The 21,721-nt window shown below is 44.9% G+C and overlaps 1 protein-coding gene across 1 annotated transcript in view; it reads left to right on the forward strand.

The window, feature by feature from the left end:
- The first annotated feature begins 5,491 nt into the window (after window positions 1-5,491).
- The window catches only part of Eepd1 (endonuclease/exonuclease/phosphatase family domain containing 1), a 112,692-nt gene continuing 96,462 nt past the window's right edge, over window positions 5,492-21,721 (forward strand). The window contains exons 1-2 of the mRNA XM_028763919.1: window positions 5,492-5,769; window positions 6,145-7,183. Of these exons, the coding sequence (XP_028619752.1) occupies window positions 6,306-7,183 (878 nt within the window). The 5' untranslated portion in view covers window positions 5,492-5,769; window positions 6,145-6,305. The remainder of the gene's footprint in view (window positions 5,770-6,144; window positions 7,184-21,721) is intronic.

The raw sequence follows: 21,721 nt of genomic DNA on the forward strand, positions 1-21,721 counted from the left end.
AGGGATCTATGGATGACATGTCCTGGAGGAGGAAGTAAAGCACCGCATATAGTCACTCATATAGTCGCAGTAAAGATACTGGGAATACTGAACTAATGGTGTCCAAGGTATATAGAGGGGAGAAGATGCGGGCCTTATGTTAGAATTAGGAAGGGGTGCTGCCCACTCATCTGCTCTCGGACTCAAGAAATATGAGCGGAATGGTGCTATCCTCCCCTTGAAGGACCCAGCTGACACAAAGTTCACCATTATCTGTGCTCCCTCCTGACCTTGTGTCTCTGGCAACCCCAAACAGCTGAGTTTCAGTGTGCCTGTCCTTTCCATGTCAATTCCTTCTTGACAGGTGTTAAAACAAGAAGAGAAAGACAAAGGAGAGGAGAACAAGAACAAGGACAATGACAATGACAACAACTCAACACAGAGCCTGAGCCAAAACTCAGGGCAGAAGACCAGTAGGACATTTGCCTGTCCTTCATTGAGTCTGAGTCTAGACACAAAGATGATCCATCATGGACTCCCACCAGGCATTACAGCCTCTCTACAACCACACAGTAACACCAGTGGTAGAAACACAGTTAGGCCTATTTCCTAAAGATGGATCTTCCCTGCATTCTGGGTAGCTGGACTCAGGTGAAAGATCAGAGCATATGACACTCATAGTGACTCCAGCCTCTTCCACTTGCCACAGTCAGGACCACAAAGGACCACTAAGAGGTGCTTCACTGTCCCCTGAGAAGACTTGGTCAGCTATGAAGGAGGCATGAAGATGGATGCAGAGCAGTGATGGGAAGTCTCGGGTGCTGAGCAGCAGTCAGGCCACAGGGAACAAAAGAGCCAGGGGGAAGAGCCACTTCATAATCTACCCAAAGCAGAAAGAGCTGAAGAAAACTGACCCTGAGATGGTACAAACAACAGGTGAAAGATGGGTGCTCATAGCTGGGGTGGAGAGAGCCGGGAGCTCATGCTGTACTACACACCTGACTCACCTGGTCGAGACTGCCACACCCAGTGGAGGTGGCAAGTGTACAGCTGGCCAGGGCTTAGCTCAGCCACCTTTGATTGAGAAGACAGCTAGCTCCTCCATGACCCTCACAAGTATTGTCTCAGGGTACATGTTCAGCTGCAAGGAGCTGCCCAGGGACAGGGGAGAGGCTGTCTGGCCTGGGACCTTCAGAGACTGCCTCTCTCTGTTTCTCCCCTTCCCCCTGCATCTCTCTGTATTGTGTTCTGTCTGTGTCCTCTACAAAATTCAGAACACACAGGGTGAACAGATCCATGGTTCTTGTCCCAAAGCTGACACATCATTCCTACAGCTGTCATTGAACCACTGTGAGCCACTTTTCATGAGGAAGTCCCTCAGCTCTTGAAAATCATCTTGTGACCAAACTGACAAGCAAACAAATACATCTCTAAAGGAAACTAAGAGACAAGCATGCTGTGAGGGACCACTGTGATGTGCACTGATTTCTGACCTCTGTCCCTTCTCATAACCTATGGGTGCCTGGGTAGTGTCAGGTAGCCTCTCTGCCCATGGCTCTCTACTGGGCTCCTCCTATGGGCACATTTGCTGCAGCTGGATTGGGTGAAGGTTCTAGAGGCCTCACTTGCAGAGATGGACCTAGGGGTGAGTGGGCTGTGCTGCTTTCATTCTCCTCCATGTGGCCTCTCCCTTGAGATTAGCTAGGTGCCTCCAGTGTAGCTGCTGGGTTCCACAGTATGGGGAGAGGTGTGTAGTGAGGACTCATGGAGGCTGGCTTACAGGGAGAACATGCACAGTTTCCTCAGTTAGGGCTGAGGTAGAGGACTGATGCTCAGAGATATGGAGCCTTTGCTGTTACATGGAGTTCGAGCTGAATGTCTGCATGCAGGTTCCAGGGTCAGGTGTGAAGGCCACAGGAGCTTCTGTTGACACTGTCCTGGTGTCTGTCAGTGGTCATTCTCTGCCACTCTATGGCTTGACTTTCGGGGGAGCAGACCTGATACAGAAATCTTCCAGAGCTCTAAGAATGTCCGGACTTTCATCAGTTCCAAACACAGGGAACATTGTAGTACAAGAGACAGATCTCCTCACACAAATAGGAGTTGTTGCTCTTCAGAACAACATTTGTCTTGACCATTGCAGAAGGTTGGTGGTAGGTGCCTGTCAGTAGCCTGCTTGAATGTTATTGATCTGGGAAATGGGGTCTGCTTTTGCTTTGAGGCGACTGAGAGATTGTGGGTTGAGGCATTACTTTCTAATTATCTCTCAAGTCTCATGATAACTATCACTTCCCAGGGATGTCCCTTAGAGTAATGATTTGATAGCCACATCCGTTTTCTCCTCCTATTTTAATCTGTAGAATTCTTCCCAATTTCTTATCTACATCTCTGATGCCCAAGGACTCTGGGGATGGAGGGCATCAGAATTTGGCTCATTATGGTCTAAGAGTGCCTGTACCATACGATTGAACCTGCAGATTGAGAAATGCTTTGCTCCTTAACTTCCACCACTTTTTCCTGGTCACTCTTTTATCTTTGAAACCGTTGACTACAACTGAAAGGCCTCTGCCCTGGTCCTCATGACCAGGTCTTAAATGACAGCTGTGTGTTAAGGGGCAGAGTCCACTACATGTGGCATTTGGCTGGAACTATACAACCTCTGACATCTTTTTGTAACTCAGTGGTCTGCTAGAATCCTAATATCCTTAAAGAATCAAGAAAATCCATTAAAACTTTCGTTCTTTGTATAAGCCCTTTACCAACTTCTCCATGTCTGTGGTGATTCTGGATTGTCCAGTATGTTGCTAGGCTATCTCACAGTCTGGCTTTCTATTTCATAGACCTTTCTGAGCAGTGCATACTTCTCTCCTTGTAGCCATTGACTTAACTTCTTGTCCCCTCTCACTCTTTTCAACTATCAGCTTTCCATCAATTCTGGCTCACCCTGCCCTACTCCAATTTTATCTCTCTCTCTTTTTAAAGTTAAAAATGCATTTGTTTTTTTTTAAACGGTTCCAGAGGGGAGGGGGTTTATTCAGGGCAGAGGGCAAAGGTGGGGAGAGAACCGGGAGAAGACGGTGGAGAAAGAGGACAGAGAGAGGAGAGAAGTGGAGGCCAGCCATGACCACATGGAGAGAGGGGGGAGGGAAAGGGGGAAGGGTGAGGGGACAGAGAGAAGCTAGAAGCAAGAGAGTAAGAGAGTAAGAGCAAAAAAGGCATTTCTTTAGGAATATTTTTTTTGATGATTTGCCTAGCTTATTGAAGTACAATTTAGCTACACAAAGCTCTATACTTAAAACATACTATTTTATTTCTTTTGACATATTCAATCAGTAGCACATCTCAAGCATTACTTAAGCAGCCATCATGCAGATACTTTGTGCTCTTTTTAATCTGTTCCTCCCTCTATCCCCACATAGACACTGGTACATTGTCTGCACATGGACAGTTGCTATATTTTAGCTTGTCTATGAATCATGCAGCGTATTCTCTTTTTGCCAGGCTTCTATCATGCAGTGAACTGCTTTTCATTTTTTCTTTTCTGTTGTTGCTTTTGCTAAGTAGTTTGCCTTCATTGCTCAACAATGTCCCACAAGTATTTTTTGTTTTTTACTCTTTTTGCACTACTTGTTTTCAGTGGCTATAATAAAATGCCTGGAGCCACATAGTTTTGGAGTCATCAGGGAATAACGTTGGTATGTTGTCCTTTTTGGCAAGATCTCATGGCACATGGCATCACAGTAGCAGGAGGAGGGGCTGTAATCAGGAGACTGGGAGCCACGGCATAAGTGGCAGCCAGATTTATTTTTTTTGTACCAACTCTTTCCAGTGACTGACTCACAGTCTTCCAAACATCCCCTTACTCTCTTCAACAGGTGGCACCTCTGTGGCTTCCCATGAAGCGCCACCTAAAATGTGAATTCCAACACCATCCCTTCCTGAGGGCCAAGCTCTCATACAGGAACTGGTGGGGGACAAATTCACACCAAACCCAGACTGATGCTCTTGAGGTTGCCAATCTTTGACTACAATAAGCCTACAGACACCCATGTAGAGGATTCTAAGCTCTGTGCTTTTTTTGATCTTCGGTAAGTACCTGTAAGTGCAATGGCTGAGTTGTGCAGCAAATATACTTTTAGCTTTCAAGGAACTGTCAGGCTAGTCTGTAAAGTGCTTGTATCGACCTCTGAGCCTACAAGAGATGTGTGGAAGTCTCATTTGTCGGCATCCTCACCAGCTTGATCATCAGTCACTGGAAACTTCTATCTTCATATGTGTGCAGTAGACCTGGTGTATGTGCTGCACTTCTATTTATCTACCTGTCAATTTTCTTTTTTTTTCCTTTTTACCTTCCTTTTTTACTCTCCTCTGGGCATTCTTCTCAAGTGAGATTGGCATAACTGGAAATGAAACTGACAGGGTGCAAGTTGGCTGCAGATATGGGGGGAGTTCAGTCAGCCTATGTCATCCTTAGAGAGGACGCAGGCTTGCTCCAGGTAAAGCGGATCCCATAACTATCTCTTGGGGATCGAGAAGCCCCCCCCCTTTTTTTTTTTTACTTAAGCTCATCTGACTGGAGTGTCTTTTGCTCCCAATAGTGAGGCTCCTTATATCCCTAGCATTTCACCAAGCCTGGGCTGCCACTCACTTCACATCTGAATGCTTTCTGTTGGCATTCAAATCAGAAGCCTTGGCCAGATGGTTGGGTTCAGATCTGTTCTTTCAGAGGTCACTGACAGACAGCTCTGGGTCAAAGTATCTAACTTTTTTTTTTTTTTTTTACCAAGTCTCTGCTATCCTGCAGGGTTTGTTTAGCCAAATAGTCCTGCTTCAGGTATCCATTGTAATGCACCAGGCTCTTTAATCTTTAACTAAATTATCATCATTTCACGATGTGATCCAAAAACTGTTTTGGAAAGCTGCCTGCACTTCCCAGTATTATTTCCTTCCGTTTTTAGTGATTAGATTTAATACTTAACCGAAACGTCCCCTTATTTTCTCAAAGAGCTAAATTTGCAAAGAGCAGCAGATGTACAACCTTTGTGACCACAAAGGAGGCAAGTTCTCTTCCAGTGACACAGGGTTCCCAGGCATTACTGGATGAAGGAGGTCTGTCTGAAAAGAGGAAAGGCCGAAAAGTAGCGAGAGAATTGAGCTAGATCCAATTATATCCCCTGTCTGAGAATTTCAGGAGCTTTGATTATGCAAGACAAGCCTACCTCACAGGGAAGACTCCAGCTTGCCTTAGGCGGCCCTAAACAGCTTCACCTAACCAAACCAGGGCTTGGTAGGCCTTCAGATTCCAGAAAAACAGACTGGCTCCCTCTGAGCCATTCCTTCTGCCCGCCCAGTCCCAAAGCCCCGCCCTCGACTCCGCCCCACCAGGCCCACCAATGGTCCCGCCCCCTGGCGCGGGCGTCCCGCCCCTACGTGCCGCGGGGAGGCGGGAGGAGGAGTTGGCGCGGAGGAGGCGTGGCTGTGCCGGCGAAGGCGCGGGCGGGCGGCGCGACCTGACTTCAGCTTTGACACCCACGGCGAGCGGCGGTGGTGGCGCGCGGCGCGGGGCTCAGGACGAGTTGGGCGCCGGGCTTTGCCTGAATCGACGCAGCTACGACGCCGCTAGTCCTGGTGCAGCATCGGGGGCCGAATTTCGCCGCTGCTACTGACGCTCAGGAGCAATCCTGCCTGCCCCGGGAAAGCCGCACTGAGAGTTTCCCTAGGAGAAAGAGCCGGGAAGCGCTCTGTAGAGCCACAGGGGACCGGGAACGGACCCAGCAGAGCTGCGGAGAGGTGGGACGCGGGTATCGGAGGGCCGGGGGTGGGTCCCTGAACCCCTGCTCAGTGTCTGCGCCCGCAAGCTCCCCAGAGTTACCAAGTTACAGTGGTATGAGCGCAGTAGGGGCTTCGTCTTCTCTGTCTGCAGGAACCCGGGTATGGGGGGTGTCCGAAGTGAGTAGGTGGCCCCAGCCTTGAGGCTAGTGGGGATAGCTCTGTTCCCTTTTGGGATCCAGTGTGATAAGTAACCCGAGGAAATCCCACAAAGGTCAGCCTTTCTGTGTCAACGTTTTCAGAAGTTGACCTGACCCCCCACTAATTATGAACTTCCAACACTGTGGGAGTGCAAAGAGTTGATTAATTAAAATCAATTTCCATGTCAATTTCTAGGTGGCCCAGCAAAAGGTAATTTTGAACACTAGCCATGGAAGATTTGATGTTTGTCTGCAGCAACTTTCTCGACCCATAAGTCCTGCAACCTCCGGTTCTTTTGTGCCTGTAAAGGCTCCCGGGTTTCTTCTCTATCCAGAGTTGTTCTGTGGTGGTTGGCCATGGGGAGCACCCTGGGCTGCCATCGCTCTATCCCCAGAGACCCATCAGACCTGTCACATAGCCGCAAGTTCAGTGCTGCCTGCAACTTCAGCAACATCCTGGTGAATCAGGAGCGGCTAAATATCAACACTGCCACTGAGGAGGAACTGATGACCCTGCCTGGGGTGACACGTGCAGTGGCCCGAAGCATCGTGGAATACCGAGAATATATCGGCGGCTTCAAAAAAGTGGAAGATCTAGCACTTGTCAGTGGTGTAGGGGCCACTAAACTGGAACAGGTCAAGTTTGAGATCTGTGTGAGCAGCAAGGGTAACTCTGCACAGCACTCTCCCAGTTCCCTGAGGCGGGATCTGCTGGCTGAGCAGCAGCCTCATCACCTGGCCACCACAGTACCCCTTACTCCTCGAGTCAATATCAACACAGCCACCCTTGCTCAGCTCATGAGTGTCCGGGGCCTCAGCGAGAAGATGGCCATCAGCATCGTGGACTACCGTCGGGAACATGGTCCTTTTCGAAGTGTTGAGGACTTGGTGAGGATGGATGGAATCAATGCAGCCTTCCTGGACAGAATAAGACACCAGGTGTTCGCAGAGAGGTCCAGGCCCCCCTCTACCCACACCAATGGCGGTCTTACCTTCACTGCCAAGCCTCATCCCAGTCCCACATCTCTGAGCCTGCAGAGTGAGGACTTGGACCTGCCACCAGGGGGGCCCACGCAGATTATCTCCATGAGGCCCTCTGTGGAGGCCTTCGGAGGTATGAGGGATGGACGACCTGTGTTTAGGTTGGCCACGTGGAATTTACAGGGCTGCTCTGTGGAGAAGGCCAATAACCCGGGGGTCCGAGAGGTGGTGTGCATGACACTTCTGGAAAACAGGTGAGCACAGCAACCGCAAAGGGTGCTGGGAGTGAAGGCAACTTGGCCAAGGATACAAATGAGTGGATCCTTTGGGGCAAGGGAGAGGAAAGAGTGCTGAATCTGTGTTCCTGAGGTTCCAGAGCTGATTGCTGAGTGATGGTCTCCTCTTAAGCAGAGGCTCTGCTTTGGAGAAGGTCTTTGGCTCACAGGGTTTCACAGAGTTAACTGACTTAGGGATTCAAAGTGGGAACTGAGGCATGTAAGAAAAAGCTGAGGTTTTTTTTTTTTTTTTCTTCCGAGACAAGGTTTCTCTGTGTAGCACTGGGTGCCCTAGAATTAGCTCTGTAGACCAGGCTGGCTTTGAACTCAGGGATCCACCTGCCTTTGCCTCCTGAGTAAAGGCAGTAAAGTGCTGGGAGTAAAGGCATGCACTAGCACCTCCCTGATAAAAATCTGAGTTTTTTAAGGTTACATTAATGGGAGAGAAAGTCATGTTTTCCCATAAAATATGCCTATTCGAGTGGACAAAAGCCGTATTATTTGCAAACATATGCACTGTATTTGCCAGGGAGTTATGAACAAAGCATGTAGCACTCCTTTTCCTTGTTGAACCTGAACTTGGCTTTTAGCATGCTCCTCCTCCTGTCCCATAGCTAGAAAGGGCCAGTTTGGGTGTGGATACTGGGCAGATTGTTCCTTCTGAACTAAAGGAGAAAGAAAAGCCTGGCAGGTAGGTCCAGCCAGTGGGAGAGGATGTTTCTAATCATCACAGAATTACTATCTGTAGGAACTGACTCCCCACACACCAGAACAATGCATCATGGCAGGGACTCCTGCTATTTGTAACATAATGTACAGTGTAATGTCATTAGCTCCTTACTGTGTTAGAAATTCTCAGATCCTGACCTGCAGGGTTCTGGGGCATAGTCAGTGCTGGTGGTTCCTTGCTTCCCTCCTTTGAGGAGGCTGATCTGCTTGGCAATGTGGTAACTTGGTGTCTGGAAGTGAGAAGTGAGCGCTCAGTGCGGAATCAGTGAGTTGTGTCAGGTCATCAGGACAGATTACTGAGGAGGAAAGCAGGTCACAACATTTTCTTGGCACTGTCCCATGGTGCAGTCTTATCACTGAGGAGAGGGAGGCCTACAGGACCGATCAGGGACCAGGAGATCACTGAGTGCTCTACTCCCTGGTCTGTTGTGCTGTCTGTCTGTTACCCCAACTCAGTCATTCTGCAAACTCATCTTGTTCACGGCCCTGGGAGACTCACATCAGGACTGGCTTGATAATAGTGCTCCTTCACAGCTGCTGGGGGACAGCAGTCAGCAGGGTAGTTGCCTGATTCCCAGCAGGGGTTTTCTTAAGGCCCAGTGTAGTAAAGAGAGGAGTGAATCTGGATCTGAAGTCTCCCAGTAGGGACGACAGCAGGGGCAGTCCTTGTCCGTTCATTTCATCCGAGTGGCTCTGGACTAGTACTATTAGCCACTGCCTCAAAAGCCTAGGGTGCCAGCCAGGTTGTCTCATCACCCCAGGTGTTTCTGGTGTGCTCTAGAGCTGAGAAGCTTGGTGCTCTGTGTTGAACCATCTCTGTACTTTGGAGTTTCTTTTTAAAGACCTTCCCCCTATATTGGCATTCCTGGTGGGACTTTGTGTTGAGCCTTTCTGTAAAGTTGTCCCCTCCTTTGATTTTTCTGGTCATCAATAAATTTATTTGTTCCCATAACATACAGTCTGGCCAGGAATTAAGGGCCTTATTACTTTCTATTCTTTCTTGTTCCAGCTACTCAGGAGCTACTCAGGCAGCTAGCCTGGCTCTGAATCAAGGATGGAGCCACCAGGGGCTGTCTAGAGAGGAGCAGTGACAATTCTTGTTCAGTATGGGGTCCTGGGATTTTGTCTTGCTTTTTTTTTTTCCCTTTGGATTTCTTGGAAGAATATTGAAGGTGTGTAGCTGTTGACTTCAGGCAAGTTCACCTAAAACCCAACAAAGTATAGAAGGGGGTACTTGTAGAAAGCAGGGAAAATAGCCTCTACCTGCATTAGGTTTTCACACTAGGCTACGTATATGTCTTATGAGTTGGTGACTCCTTTGGCCCCATCACAATTCAGTCACTATTCTGAGGAATCCTAGCACATGGTTAGTGTCTGGTAAAACCTAAGTAATAGGCTTAAGGCCTGATCCATGCAAAGCTTGGTGTGGGAACATTTGCCTGTGTGGTTGTCCTAGGGCACCAGAAGCTGTCACAGAGTCCTTGAGAACAGGTGGCAGTGTCCGTACTCCAAGAGCTGTGTGTTCATACTGATTCACAGAAGTTTCTTAACACCTCAGGAGTCCCCTTTGTTAACAACAGGAAGCTTTAGTGTGAGCAAGTATGGATGTGTGCAGCTTCCCAGGTGCCCTTATTTTCATACTACAGATGTACAGTGGAAGAGTGCTGGAGTTTAGGGTGTGCTTTTGTGTTTTCTGACAGCTTCCATATCCTTCTGTTTTCTCCAGTAAACTCTAAAGTACGGAATGCTTGCTTTTGTTAGAGATTCTCCATCTGTAGGCGAGGAAACAAGGGAAAGGAGTTAAAGCACTTGCCTCTGAAACAGCTCATTTGTGACTCATGCAACAGGGACCGAGACCAACTGCCTTTATTTATACTATGCTCCTTGCAAGCATGCTGTTTGCTTAGGCTTAGCACCTGTTAATTGCTCCTTGGTTAGGTGTCCCATGCTGTACCAAACAAAAGGTATTTGCCAACTCCCATGCCAGTCTCAGACACTAAATCCATTATTAAGGCATTATAAAGCAAACCCTGGGCAGTTTTGTAGGGGGAGTGGCTATGTCATAGCTTCTTGCAAGTTTTGCTCACCAAGTACATGCATTTTCTTAGAGGAAAGGTACCCCTGTATGGGAATTAAGAGTCTTTATTGCTCTCATATGCTGCTGGTTTGATAGGTGGAAATGTTTTGCATGTGAACTCTAAGGTAGAACCTCTTAGAGCTAGATAATTATAGTCACCAGGAACCCTCAGGGACACCATGCTGTGGCATGTGTCCATGCACTGACGATTTCATCAGACTCATTTGCCAAACCTTGCTCTTAGGCAATGTTCTTCCTCCTTCAGTATTTATGGGGCAGGGAGGAAAGAGGCATGCTTCTGCTGAATATCCTTGCAAAATGCTGGACAGCATGAGCAATGATCCTTTGGTGTTTGTTTATTGCTCAGCAAGCATTCTGTCTTCCAGTGTCCCTTTGGTTTCTGACGATAAACACAGGGAGAGCTGATAGAGCATCTCCAAAAGAAATAAGGAAGGAAACTCCAGTGTCAAAGGAGTTAGCATTCTAATGGTTTTAATCTTATTTCTTTCTGAGTATTAATTGGCAAATCACACATAGATTAATGTCTGGCAATGTGTACAGTTCTGAAAAAAACTTCACCACCAACAGATTTCAGTCTGTCAGATTTGATTAGTGGGATCAACGTAGATAGAATTCATCTTGTTATTCAATTCATCCACTGAAAAATATGTATTGAATGTATACACTTCCTGTGCACATGTATAAACACAATCCAGGGATCAGCTTGGATCACCTCCATGACAGAATTAACTAAATGTCAGTCAGTTTGTATGGCTCAGCATCGAAACAGTTTGATTAACCCAGATTTTTTTTTTTTTTTGGCTAACTCACAGAAACTGATTTGTATTTTGTCCATATGAATAATCGGCTCATGTTGGAGAATTAAAGAGTAAGTAGATGATGAACTAAATATAATATCAGTGGGTAGGGGACACCACTCAGCAATCCTCTTAAAGTAGACATGGTGACATTTCTTTTGATGGTTGTGGAAATAGAGGCTCAGAGATAGCATCCCATTGGCCTTCAGAAATATAGATGCTGGAGCCAGGGTTTGAAGCTATGCATTTGTCTGACTTCAAATCCAGGACTTGGTACATATTTTACCAAATTCAGTATATCCTTCCATGTCCTGTCTCTGAACCTCACTGGCCCACAGCCTTGGGTCAAGCAAGCTTCAGGGCCTTGTAAGAAGGGCAGCTTCACCCAAATCTCTGAAACTATCTCAGCCTCAAAAGGTCCCTGTGCCTTTCCTGTTTTTATTCCTCCAAAGGCTGGGGTGGTAGCCAGATGTGTGGAGCAAGCTCAGAGAATGTCAAGGCCTCTCTGCTTGGCCCTAGCTGTGAGTTTGAGACCTTGGGCTCCACTCCAAGGTGGAGTTCCGATTTCCAGAGCCAAGGAATTCTGGGTCATTTCCAGACAGAAAGGTGGTCAGTGTGAAGACTGTTATGGCTTTGTAAAAGAAGGTGGGGGTGAGTAAAGGGAGGTCTTAGTGTAGGCATCACTCAGAAAGGAAAGGGGTTATGTTTGTTTTTCAAAGAGGTTGAGTTTCTTTGGTCTAATGTCAAGGTCCTGTGGAGGTTTGATACTGTTATTTTTCCAGGTGATTAAACGTTCAATCAGGCATTTCTTCTTCTTTCTCTGGGTAGCAGACTGTTTCAGGCAAAGGCGCTGCTTTGATGGAACTTCCCTTCTGGATAGGGAGCTAAGCATGTCAGCATACAGGTACCTAACTACAGGTGGGTGAAAAGCTGCAGATCATGGAGATGAGGCAAAGAGATGCTTGTTTAGATAGGTGGAGGTCAGAGAAGGTCTCCTCCAGGTACTGGTGGATGGCGAGGAGCCAGACATGGAGAGTAGGGGTAGAAGTTGAAGCTGGTGAGATGAATTCTTGCCGAGTTGTTCAGGCGGCTGGGGCTGAATGGATCGCATTCTGGGAGTTGTAAGGAGGCCGTTGTTGCTTGAGGTATAGTGAGTGACTGGGGAGATGAAGTGGGTGGAAATGAAGGACCTACTTAGAGGTAAAAACTGAAGGTATTTGTGTCTGGGATGATGTGAGGATTAGGTTTGAAATACTTTTAAATTCCTAGAAGACAGGCTCAGAGGCATTTCAGAAGTTTTGGGGCCAACTATCATGCTTCTGCACTGTGTGAACATGTGCACAGTTCTCTGACTTCACCACTCCTTGACATGCTGTATTCTAGACAAGGAGTAGGGTTATGGGTACCCGTAGCAGCTTGAGGCTATAGCCTGTTCTCTGCCCTAGAGTGGCATCTGGCAAGGCCCTGTACTTTTAGCGTCAATGACATGTAGAACAGAGTCATGCTTGGAGATCGTAGGTAGCTTTTAATCGGAAGATATTTATGTTAGTTTGTTTCCTTGTTGATTGAGTACCTACTTGGTGCTTATTCCTCTATGAGTTCGGTGTAGAAACCTACCATGTGTTGAGGAAACTGAGTCTTGAAAGGAGATAGGAATCTGACAGGTAGTAAGTTACCAAGGCAACTCGAAATGTGAGCAAGTAAGTATTGCTGAGAGACCAGAGGGCACAGCTGACTCAGTACCAGTCTGCTTGGTTCCAAGGTATGAGGGTATGTGGAAACCTCAGCCTTAAGGGAGAGTGAGGACCTTGGGAACAAGCTCACTGGGAGGGAGCATTTGACAGGGAGAGATGTGGCAACAGTTGGGGCTATTAGTTAGCAGCCCCTCCATGCTAAGGATGGAGGGCTAAACTGGACCCTCTACTCAAATGTATCATACTTAGAAACACAGAAAGTTTCTTCTAGAATAGCTTACAAATAATTAAAATGAGAAGCAACTGCCTTTATCTTTGAGCCTTGCCTAGCAGCACACCTTTAATCCCAGCACTGGGGGAAGCAGAGGCAGGTAGATCACTTTGAGTTCAAGGCCAGCCTGGTTTACATTAGCAAGTTCCACGACAGCCTGGCCTACCTAGAGAGACTCTTGTCTTAAACAAACACAAAAACAAATGTCTTAATTCATAATTTCTCAGTAATTGTTGTTAGCATCAAATAAGATGATGCATTTCACTAAAATTCCATTTGCTCACCACAGATACCTGGTCTGTGTGCTGTAGAGGCAGCAAGGTGGGATCCAATCTTGGTAACCCTTCCCATTAGAACATTAAGGGTGAAAGCTTCCTGGCCTTACTCCATATGATTGCACACAGACCTCATTCTGGGTCACAGTTATTTGTTGTAGTGTTGTAATTGATAGCTGCCACACACATGGATCTTGGTGGCTAGGAGCCTAAGGAGGGTGGTATCCTCAAGTAAACATGTCATATAAAGGAAGTCTGGAGTCCTTCCAAAGTCCCATATAAAGACGCCCTGTATTTTTTTTTTCTTTTTTCTGGCTGTAGTTCTCTAACTGATGTTGATTTGTGAGTATCCCTAACCAGCCCTTGTTTCCTGAAGATTCTATTTTGGTCCAGCCATTACCTGATTAAGCTGTTAGGCCTGGCCTTTGATTGCGAGGCTGCCGTGAAGTCCTGAAATGGAGCGCTTCACCAGGGGAATGCTGCCCTGCCTGTCTGTGGCTCCTGCACCCTGCTCTTGTAGGGTCTGCAGTCTTCTTTGCTGATTGACCTCTGGAGGATCACATTAGTACTTTCTCAATTCAGGCTAAAAGCATGGGATCTAAGAGAGAGGTTTAAGGTAGATTGTTTTTTAAAACATTGACTCCATAACTGGTTCAAAGAAAACCTCCCCTGATGCTGCTTGAGCAAATTCAGTCTGACTTAACATTAAAAAACAAGCAAGCAAGCAAACAAACAAACAAACAAAAAACAAAAAAATAACAACAACAACAAAAAAATCCTTTTAAAGAAATTAAAGGTTTTTTGTTTTTGTTTTAAATAAAATAACCAGTTTGATCATAGTGGTGTCGCATGCGGGTAACGTGCGTGTTAACAGTCACCACACCATTAACACCATTACTCTCTTGTCTTCCCTCTGCTGTCTCCATTTCTCTCCCCAAACAGTCCCTTTCTTCAGTGCCACATCTCTAATAGCAATGTGGATTCCACATTTGAGAGGCAACATGTTTGTCTTTGTGAGCTGGCTTATTTCTTTTGACACGATGATCTACAGTTCCATCCATTTTTTTTTTTTATTTTCCTGCAAATGACACAGTTTTGCTTTCTGTTATTTTAAGTTGAAGAAAAAGTAAAACAGTGGTCTGTGGTCTGAAAGTCCTAGTGATTGGCTTTGCTGGCCTGAAGCTGCGGACTCTGTTTCCTCTTTTCGTTTCTCAGTAGGAGCCTTTGCAGCTGCAGATCCTGGTGTCCTTCTGCCATTTGTTTGGTTAACACCATGATCTTCAATCTTAAACCGTAAAGTCTCACTCTAAACAGCAAAGTATTCCATGCCTGTCCCCCTACAGGGCCTGGAGCTTTTATGCCTGTTTGAGGCAGTATGTGTGCTGAGAACAAAAACTGATAATTAACACTGGACTTGCTATGTCTGAGGTGTGAGCCCAGCCCAGGTCACCTGCGGCCATCTTTGTCTCTGTCTAATGGACGGAAAAGGGATTGCTCAGGGAAGCCTAGACCTCTGTCAGCGTCACATGGCTTTTAAGTAGTGGAGTCTGAATTACAGTCATAGCAGTTAGTAAGAAAGTACCTGTCAGTTCACTAATCCTCATTGCAATCTGCTTCTGGACTACCCGATGTTCTGTGGCTCATTCTGCTTGGAGTTCTTTCAGCGTGTGGATACACAGCAATGCCATCATGCATGTGAGTGCATGTGTTTGCTCTGTCTTTTGCTTCTCCAAAGTGGAGCAAGGATATTTGCAAAGCAAACTGGTGTAAGATACTGTGTATTTTTTTTATGACTTTTGTGTCTTTTTATATTTATTTATCTTGCCCACGTCTTTTTTGGACAGCAGTTTCTTACATAGTTTGTTTTTATAGGATCTTTCCAAGCATTCATCTTCTTTTTCTTAGGAATAACTTCTCTTTCTGTTCATACTTCTTGTTCGTGAGTTGGTGTCATGTTTTAGGCATAGTAGTGTGTGCAACAGGCATTAACAGTCTGGGGTAAATAAAGTTGGCTCCTGGCAAGCACAGGATGCCCATAGGCATGGCTGATCCCCTCACGAATGGTCAATGTACTGTGGGCTTCCCAAGTCTGCATTAACAGAGGAGAGGGGCCAGTCTGGTTGGTCTCTTGAAGTGAAGTTGCTGGAAAACAAAGCAAAACAAAACAAAACAAAAAAACAAACAACAACCCTTTTTTGTGTGTAAAATCACCAGTATGTGTAGATGAGTCTCAAAATACACCAGCAAGTATAATGGCATACGCCTGCCATTCTAGTATTTGGAAGGCACAGCCAAGAGAATTGTGAATTTGAGGTTAGTCTGAGATACAGCCCCATTTCAAACAAAACAAAATAAAACAAAATCCCAATCAAATAAAAACAAAACAAAACAACAAAACAAAACAAAATAAACCTTGATACCTGTGCCCAACTTATTTAGTCTAGAGAGTGTTGCAGGGTATCAAGTGTGCTGACTCTTAGCAGCAACTGGAGGTGTCAGCCGCTCATTATTTTCCCTCAAAGGCTGACTTAAGAGATGTGGCTAGTTATAAACTCACAAGTTGATTGCTCCAGTGTACCAAGTCTCCCTAACTTCTTCATTTCAGCTCTCAGAAAGGTAGAGAGCAATGGGCTTTCATTTTGTTTTTATTTTATTTTTCTTTGACTTAGGACATGTATGGATTAATAGACTTTAAAAGAGTAGTTCTTAACCTGTGGGTTGCAACCCCTGAGGGTTGAACAACCCTTTCACAGGGGTCAAATATCAGATATCCTGCATCTCAGATATTTATATTACAATTCATAACAGTAGCAAAATTACAGTTATGAAGTAGCAGCGGAATAATTTTATGGTTGGGAGAATCTAGTAAAGGGTCATGGCATCAAGAAGGTTGAGAAGCAACCTTGTATTATGGTCATTGTGATGATTCCACATTTAATAATAAGAATGGAAGCCGTTATCAGATGCTGGTAGTTTTGATGTAGAAGTAAGAGTTGTTTTTATCTTTCTAACTCTAGGGTAAAGTTAACTGAAGAACATCTAGGATGATGGTTCGAAGTGTCACTTATCTATGAAAAGGAAGACTTTATTGACATGCCAAACAAATCAGGGCACAGAAATAACCTGGAGATTGAGTGGGAGGCAAGATTGCAAGACCATCTTATCTATTAGCCCTGATTTCAGATATAGTATAATCGTATTTGTATCTGTGTGTGTATGTATGTATGTATGTATGTATGTATGTATGTATGTATGTATGTATGTATCTATCTATCTATCTACCTACCTATCTTACAGTCTTTTGAAATAAGGTCTCAATGTGTAGCCTTGGCTGGTCTAGATCTCTCTATTTAGACCTGGTCTCAAATTCAGATATCTACCTGCTTCTGTCTTCTGAATGCTGGAATTAAAGGCATGGGCTACCACACCCAGCTCAGATACACTAATGTGTTTGCCAGTATCATTGTGTTAGGCCCGGAGGGTGGTGCAGTATGAAGCCTGAGGAAAGATTGTGTCTAAGAATTCTGAGCTCCATGCTGAGACCCTGTAGTATCTTAAGGCCAGCCTTTCTTCAATAGTAAAAATTAAAACAGAAAGAGGAGGAGGAAGACTGAAGGTATCTGGGTGATATTTTGATTGGTCAATTCTGTTGGTAGGAGTTGTATAGTTAGATGTATACATTTCTTCTAAATTGCAGAAGACCCTTCAATTCTGAAGTTTTTATTCACTAGGAAGGAAAGTGACTTCTATTTTCTGCCAAGTACCTGGACTTCTGAGGAGGAGAAGCAGTTGTTTCTTTAGATAGGGTATGTATTAGTCAAGGAAACTGGCTTGATAAAGTACAGTGGACTGGGTGGCCCAAGCAACTGGAATTTATTGTCTCACTGCTGGGGCAAGAGACCACTACAGGTGATTTAGCAGTAGTCTTTGTTTTATGTTTCCCAAGGCTCGTTCTCTAGCTGGTAGCTAACCTTCATCTTCCCTTGTTTTTGCATGGACTTTCAACCTATCTGAATCCAAATTTCCTTTCCTTGTGAGGACACCAGTTATTTTGGATGAGGGGATGGTTCATTTTGTAGATTCTTAGGTACTATGGGTTAGGGCTTAGCTGGTGAAATTTGGGGGCAGGACACCATTATTCAGTGTGTACGAAGATAATTTAGGAAGAATTGACTAATGTGTCTTTCATGGCCATTTGTGGGGAAGATACATCTCTGAATTTTTCTCGTGAGATAATTTCAGGGTATTCAGTGCACAGATTAAAGCTGACATCTAGATCCTGGGATGACATAGGGGTGGCAACGTTCTTATGAGCCACAGTAGGTCTGGCCTAACTTTTGGGAGCTGGGGTTGATTTCCCCTGCACTGCCCTTCAGAGGTGTCAGTCTGCTGGAAAAACTGCATTGCCCTGAAGTCTTGTGGTCCACCTCCACTCCCAGGCAGCATCCTTCAGTCTGCCAACTTGGTGCTTGCCCTTAGCCCCAGGCAGTACTGATGCTTGAGATTGCTAGAGCCTATACAGTAACTTTAGGTAAGGATTTAGTGTCTGTCTGCTGTTTAGAACTTTGTGTCCTTTAGACCTACAGTGAGAAGGTGAGTCCAGAGTGCCTGTCAGAGAGCCAAAGCAAGCCAAGCTTTCTCTGACTTTTGTTAAGTGCCCAGTTATGGGCTCTCATCCAGATCTCCCTGACCATAGCAGGTCCTGGACTGTGATTGCATGTGGATGCCATCCACCCTTCTAGACCGAAGGTTTTACAAGTGTAGGAGCTGGGTTCTGAATCATAGGTTTGGCACAGCTGCACTAAGAAATTCATGGCAAGAATGTGTTGGTTGCATTTATTATTTAATTTGATTCAAGTGCTATTGTAAGCGTTTTATACTTAGTAACTAACTTCATTCTCACTCCAGCGAGTTGTTACAGTATGTCTACCATACACATGAGGACTTCTCTGAAGGATGTAAGCAAGCTTGCAGCAAGTCACTTGTCTGAAGAGTAAGGATCAGGCCCTGTCTCCTTTATGTATTGAGTTAGAGAATGCAAAAATGTGGAGAGACCACATCAGGCCCAGGATGGGATAGTTCTATACCCAGAGAGGCTGCAGAGACAGCCTGTCCTTTCTTCTTCTGGGCACTTGGCTGTTAGAACTGGACTCCTTGCACTTGTTTCAAGGTTCGTCTATGTTCTAACATGTGTTAGCATTCCATTTTTTTTTTTCTTGAGAGCTGAGTAGTAGTATTTCACTATGTTGATGGATACTGGGTTTTTTCTACCTTTAGGCTCTGATGAATAATATTGACTTGAACATAGATGAAGACATTTTTATATGGAAGATATTTTCATTGCACTTCACTATATCCCGAGAGTCCTGTTGCTGGGTCATAGTTAATTCTACGTTTAACATTTTGAAGAACTGCCAGGCTGTTGTCTAGAGCTGCCGAATCATTTTCCATTTCTATCAGTAGTCCATGAGGGCTCATGTTTTCCAAATGTCTGCCGACACTTATTATTGTCTTTTGATTTTTGATCAAAGCCATCCTATTGGCTATGTTATAGTCTCATCAGGGTTTGAATTCCATTTCCCTACTAGCTAGTGATGCTTATGTAGGCCTTGGGTTAGGTTATTTTCAAAGTTATTGCTAAGCGGAAAAACAAAACAAAACAAACAAACTGTGCTGACTGCTTGTCTCCCCCTCTTTCTTGCCAGTTAGTCATGGAGTCATTGTACCAGGACATAAACTGGGATAATTTTTTTGTAATAGAAAAAGTACTCAACATCCTACCCAAACGGGACTCCAACTGGGAAGACCTTGGCATCTTCTACTTGGCATGTTCCATGATTCTGGCAGGGCTTTCTGCAGAGTCCTTCAGAGGTACTGAGTGTCCTCCAACTTCACATTTAAGTTATGTGTTTTGGATGGAAGTTTAATGTACTTGTCTGAAGCCCAAATGTAATGCACAGTATGCCAGAGTTTTTGGTGAGAGGTAAACTTGGGAAATCTCACTATAGTGTCTGTGGTTCACAGGTCTCCAGGCTGGAGAAGTGCCTTGAAGGAACACCTGCTACATGATACTGGCAAAGCCATCACACAAAGATGAAATTACATGCAGTGTCTTTGTGTTTATTTCCTGATCCCTCTGAGCCCCAGCCATGACACGCTGAGTCATACCCTTCACTTCACGGGACCCTGCAGTGAGCCATCGCAGGCTCCACTTCCCTTTGCTTTTGAGTTTAACATGACATTTCTCTGTCATGCACGTCCTATCCACTTGCAGCGTAAAGAGGTACTTAAATGTACTTAGACATACTGGTGGGAATTATGAAATTGTTAATTCACAAAAGGACCTTCTAAGTTCTGAAGATTGCCAGCTAGCGATTGCTTTTGAAGGCCTTGTACTCAGAAGCAGTTACCTCACGCTCTGCATGTACCATGTGTATGTAGCCCCCACTGCCGTCTTCCATGGCAGTCTGTCGTAGTGTTTAGTTGTCCTTGTTATCACAGTGATCTCCCTAATGTACATCTTTTCTGCATTAGCCTGTCTCCTATAGTGGTAACAGAACACCTTAAACTGAGTGATATATCTGAGTACAAATCTGTTTTGCTCATGGCTCTAGAGGCTGGGAGGTGCCCAAGAACAGAGTGCCAGCAGCCAGTGAGGGCCTTGGGACTGCATCATCCCCGTGGTGGAACATTGAAAGGCATGAACTTCCTTTTGAAGAGATGGCCCAGGGGTTAGGAGCATCTATTTTCAAACTTACTGCTAAGCTGGGGAAAAAAAAGAGATGATGGTTTTCTTCCCTTCTTTCTTGGTACTTAGTCATAGAGTCATTGCACCTGGACATAATTTGGACTACTTCCTTTGTGATAGGAAAAAGCACTCAACTTCCTACTAAATTGAACTTCTGTCTGAGAAAATGCAGGGGACCTGAGTGCAGTTCCTACTACTCACATTGAAAAGCTCATAATCACCTGTTACTGGAGCCCTAGAGGGTCCAACAACTAACACAATCATATATACATATAACTGAAAAAGGAAAGCAAAACTGCTCTTCTGGTAACCAATGCACTCCCACTGTAAAGGGGAGTCCATTGTGGGGGCAAAGCTTTCTGTTCTAATCACCTGTAATTTGACACAGCACCTTTCACTTAGTGTGAAGTGTATGACCTTGGAGGACAAGTTCAAACCATACCATTTTATTCGTAATTCAAGACCAGTTTTCTAAAGACTTCCTAATTGGAGACAAAAGCCAGTTGATCGGAACGTGGAAGTTCTCTCGTACAGTTGGAGGCCTCAGTTCTGACTAGTTCCGATTTCCCCTTCGCTGTTTGCATTCACTGTAGCTAATTTAATCATTCCCTATGCTTTAAATATTTCAAAAGTTCTAATTTTAATTTTGTGTGTATTTGTGTGTGGTGTGTGTACTTGCTGGTGTAGGTGTGTGCACATACATGCCTGTGGAAGCGGGAGATGGATATTGCTGTCTTTCCTTGGTTGCACTCTGCCTTTGTAGACTAGGTCTCTCAGCTAAACTGAAACTCACTGATTCTGCTAGGCTAGTTACCCAGAGAGCTTCAGGGGTTTACTTGTCTCTGTTCCTCCTCCCAGTACTGTGGTTATAGGTGTGTACCACCAGGCTCAGCTTTTTATATGGGTGCTGGGGGTTTGAACTCATGTCTGCCTGGCAGGAACTCTTTTGACTGTGCTGTCTTTTCAGCCTCTTATGCTTTATACTTTTAAGGAATAAATTAGTATTTTTTGTCGATAGTCTAAACCTTAGATTTTCCGGGTATATTTTTGCATAACTAGATGCGCAGAAACTAATGGACCTAGTAGAAAAGCCAAAACGTATGCTGTTGGCATGAAAGCAAACAGACCAAAAATAATGAGTCTAAATTACAAATACTTAAATTTTAACCCAGTTTTACTTGTGCAAAATAAATCTAGCAATGAGTCAGACTTTATTACAGGTCAAAATTTAGATCAGCAACCTTGAAATCATCTCTCTTGGTTCAGATAGGATCAGTTAATGGAGTCTTACTTTCATAAGCCCGTTTTGTATTCCATGTGTTCCTAGGTTTGTATGTGTCTGACCACAGACATATGTTTGTATATGTCTCCACCCACAGAGTGTCTGGCTATGTGACAGCTATAAATATATCCATCTTTAAAAATAGATCTTTATCTTTAGTGCTAATTACGTCGTGGCTTACTTCACGTTGTCAGGGAGTAAGTGTACTTGGGAGAACCCATGTGCAATTGGCAGGATACTGCCTTCTGATTAATTGTTTGCAAATTATTTCCTGCAGCTTATTTTAGACAAGCCCAGTGGTATTCAATGTCTGATTTACTATCAGTGCAGCAGATGGAAACGAACTGTTTCTTGCTGTCCAGTGCACTGGTGACTGCTGGAGCCAGGAACCTTGACTTTGTTTTTATTTTTATTTTTCATAGTTCAGGGCCAGATTGTGGAGCACAGTTTTTTTGTTTGTTTGTTTTTGTAGAGCACTTCATTTTCTGTATGAAACTTTCAAACACATATGAAAGATGCTTGGGCTTGTGCTCTTGAGATCATGATGCCATCTACCTTTGTGCTGGTCTTTAAATTCCTTCAGAACATGAGAAATCACCTTCCTAATGAGACTTGATGGACAG

This window comes from Grammomys surdaster, unplaced genomic scaffold, assembly GCF_004785775.1.
Source record: "Grammomys surdaster isolate TR1022 unplaced genomic scaffold, NIH_TR_1.0 140, whole genome shotgun sequence".
NCBI classification, from domain to species: Eukaryota; Metazoa; Chordata; class Mammalia; order Rodentia; family Muridae; genus Grammomys; species Grammomys surdaster.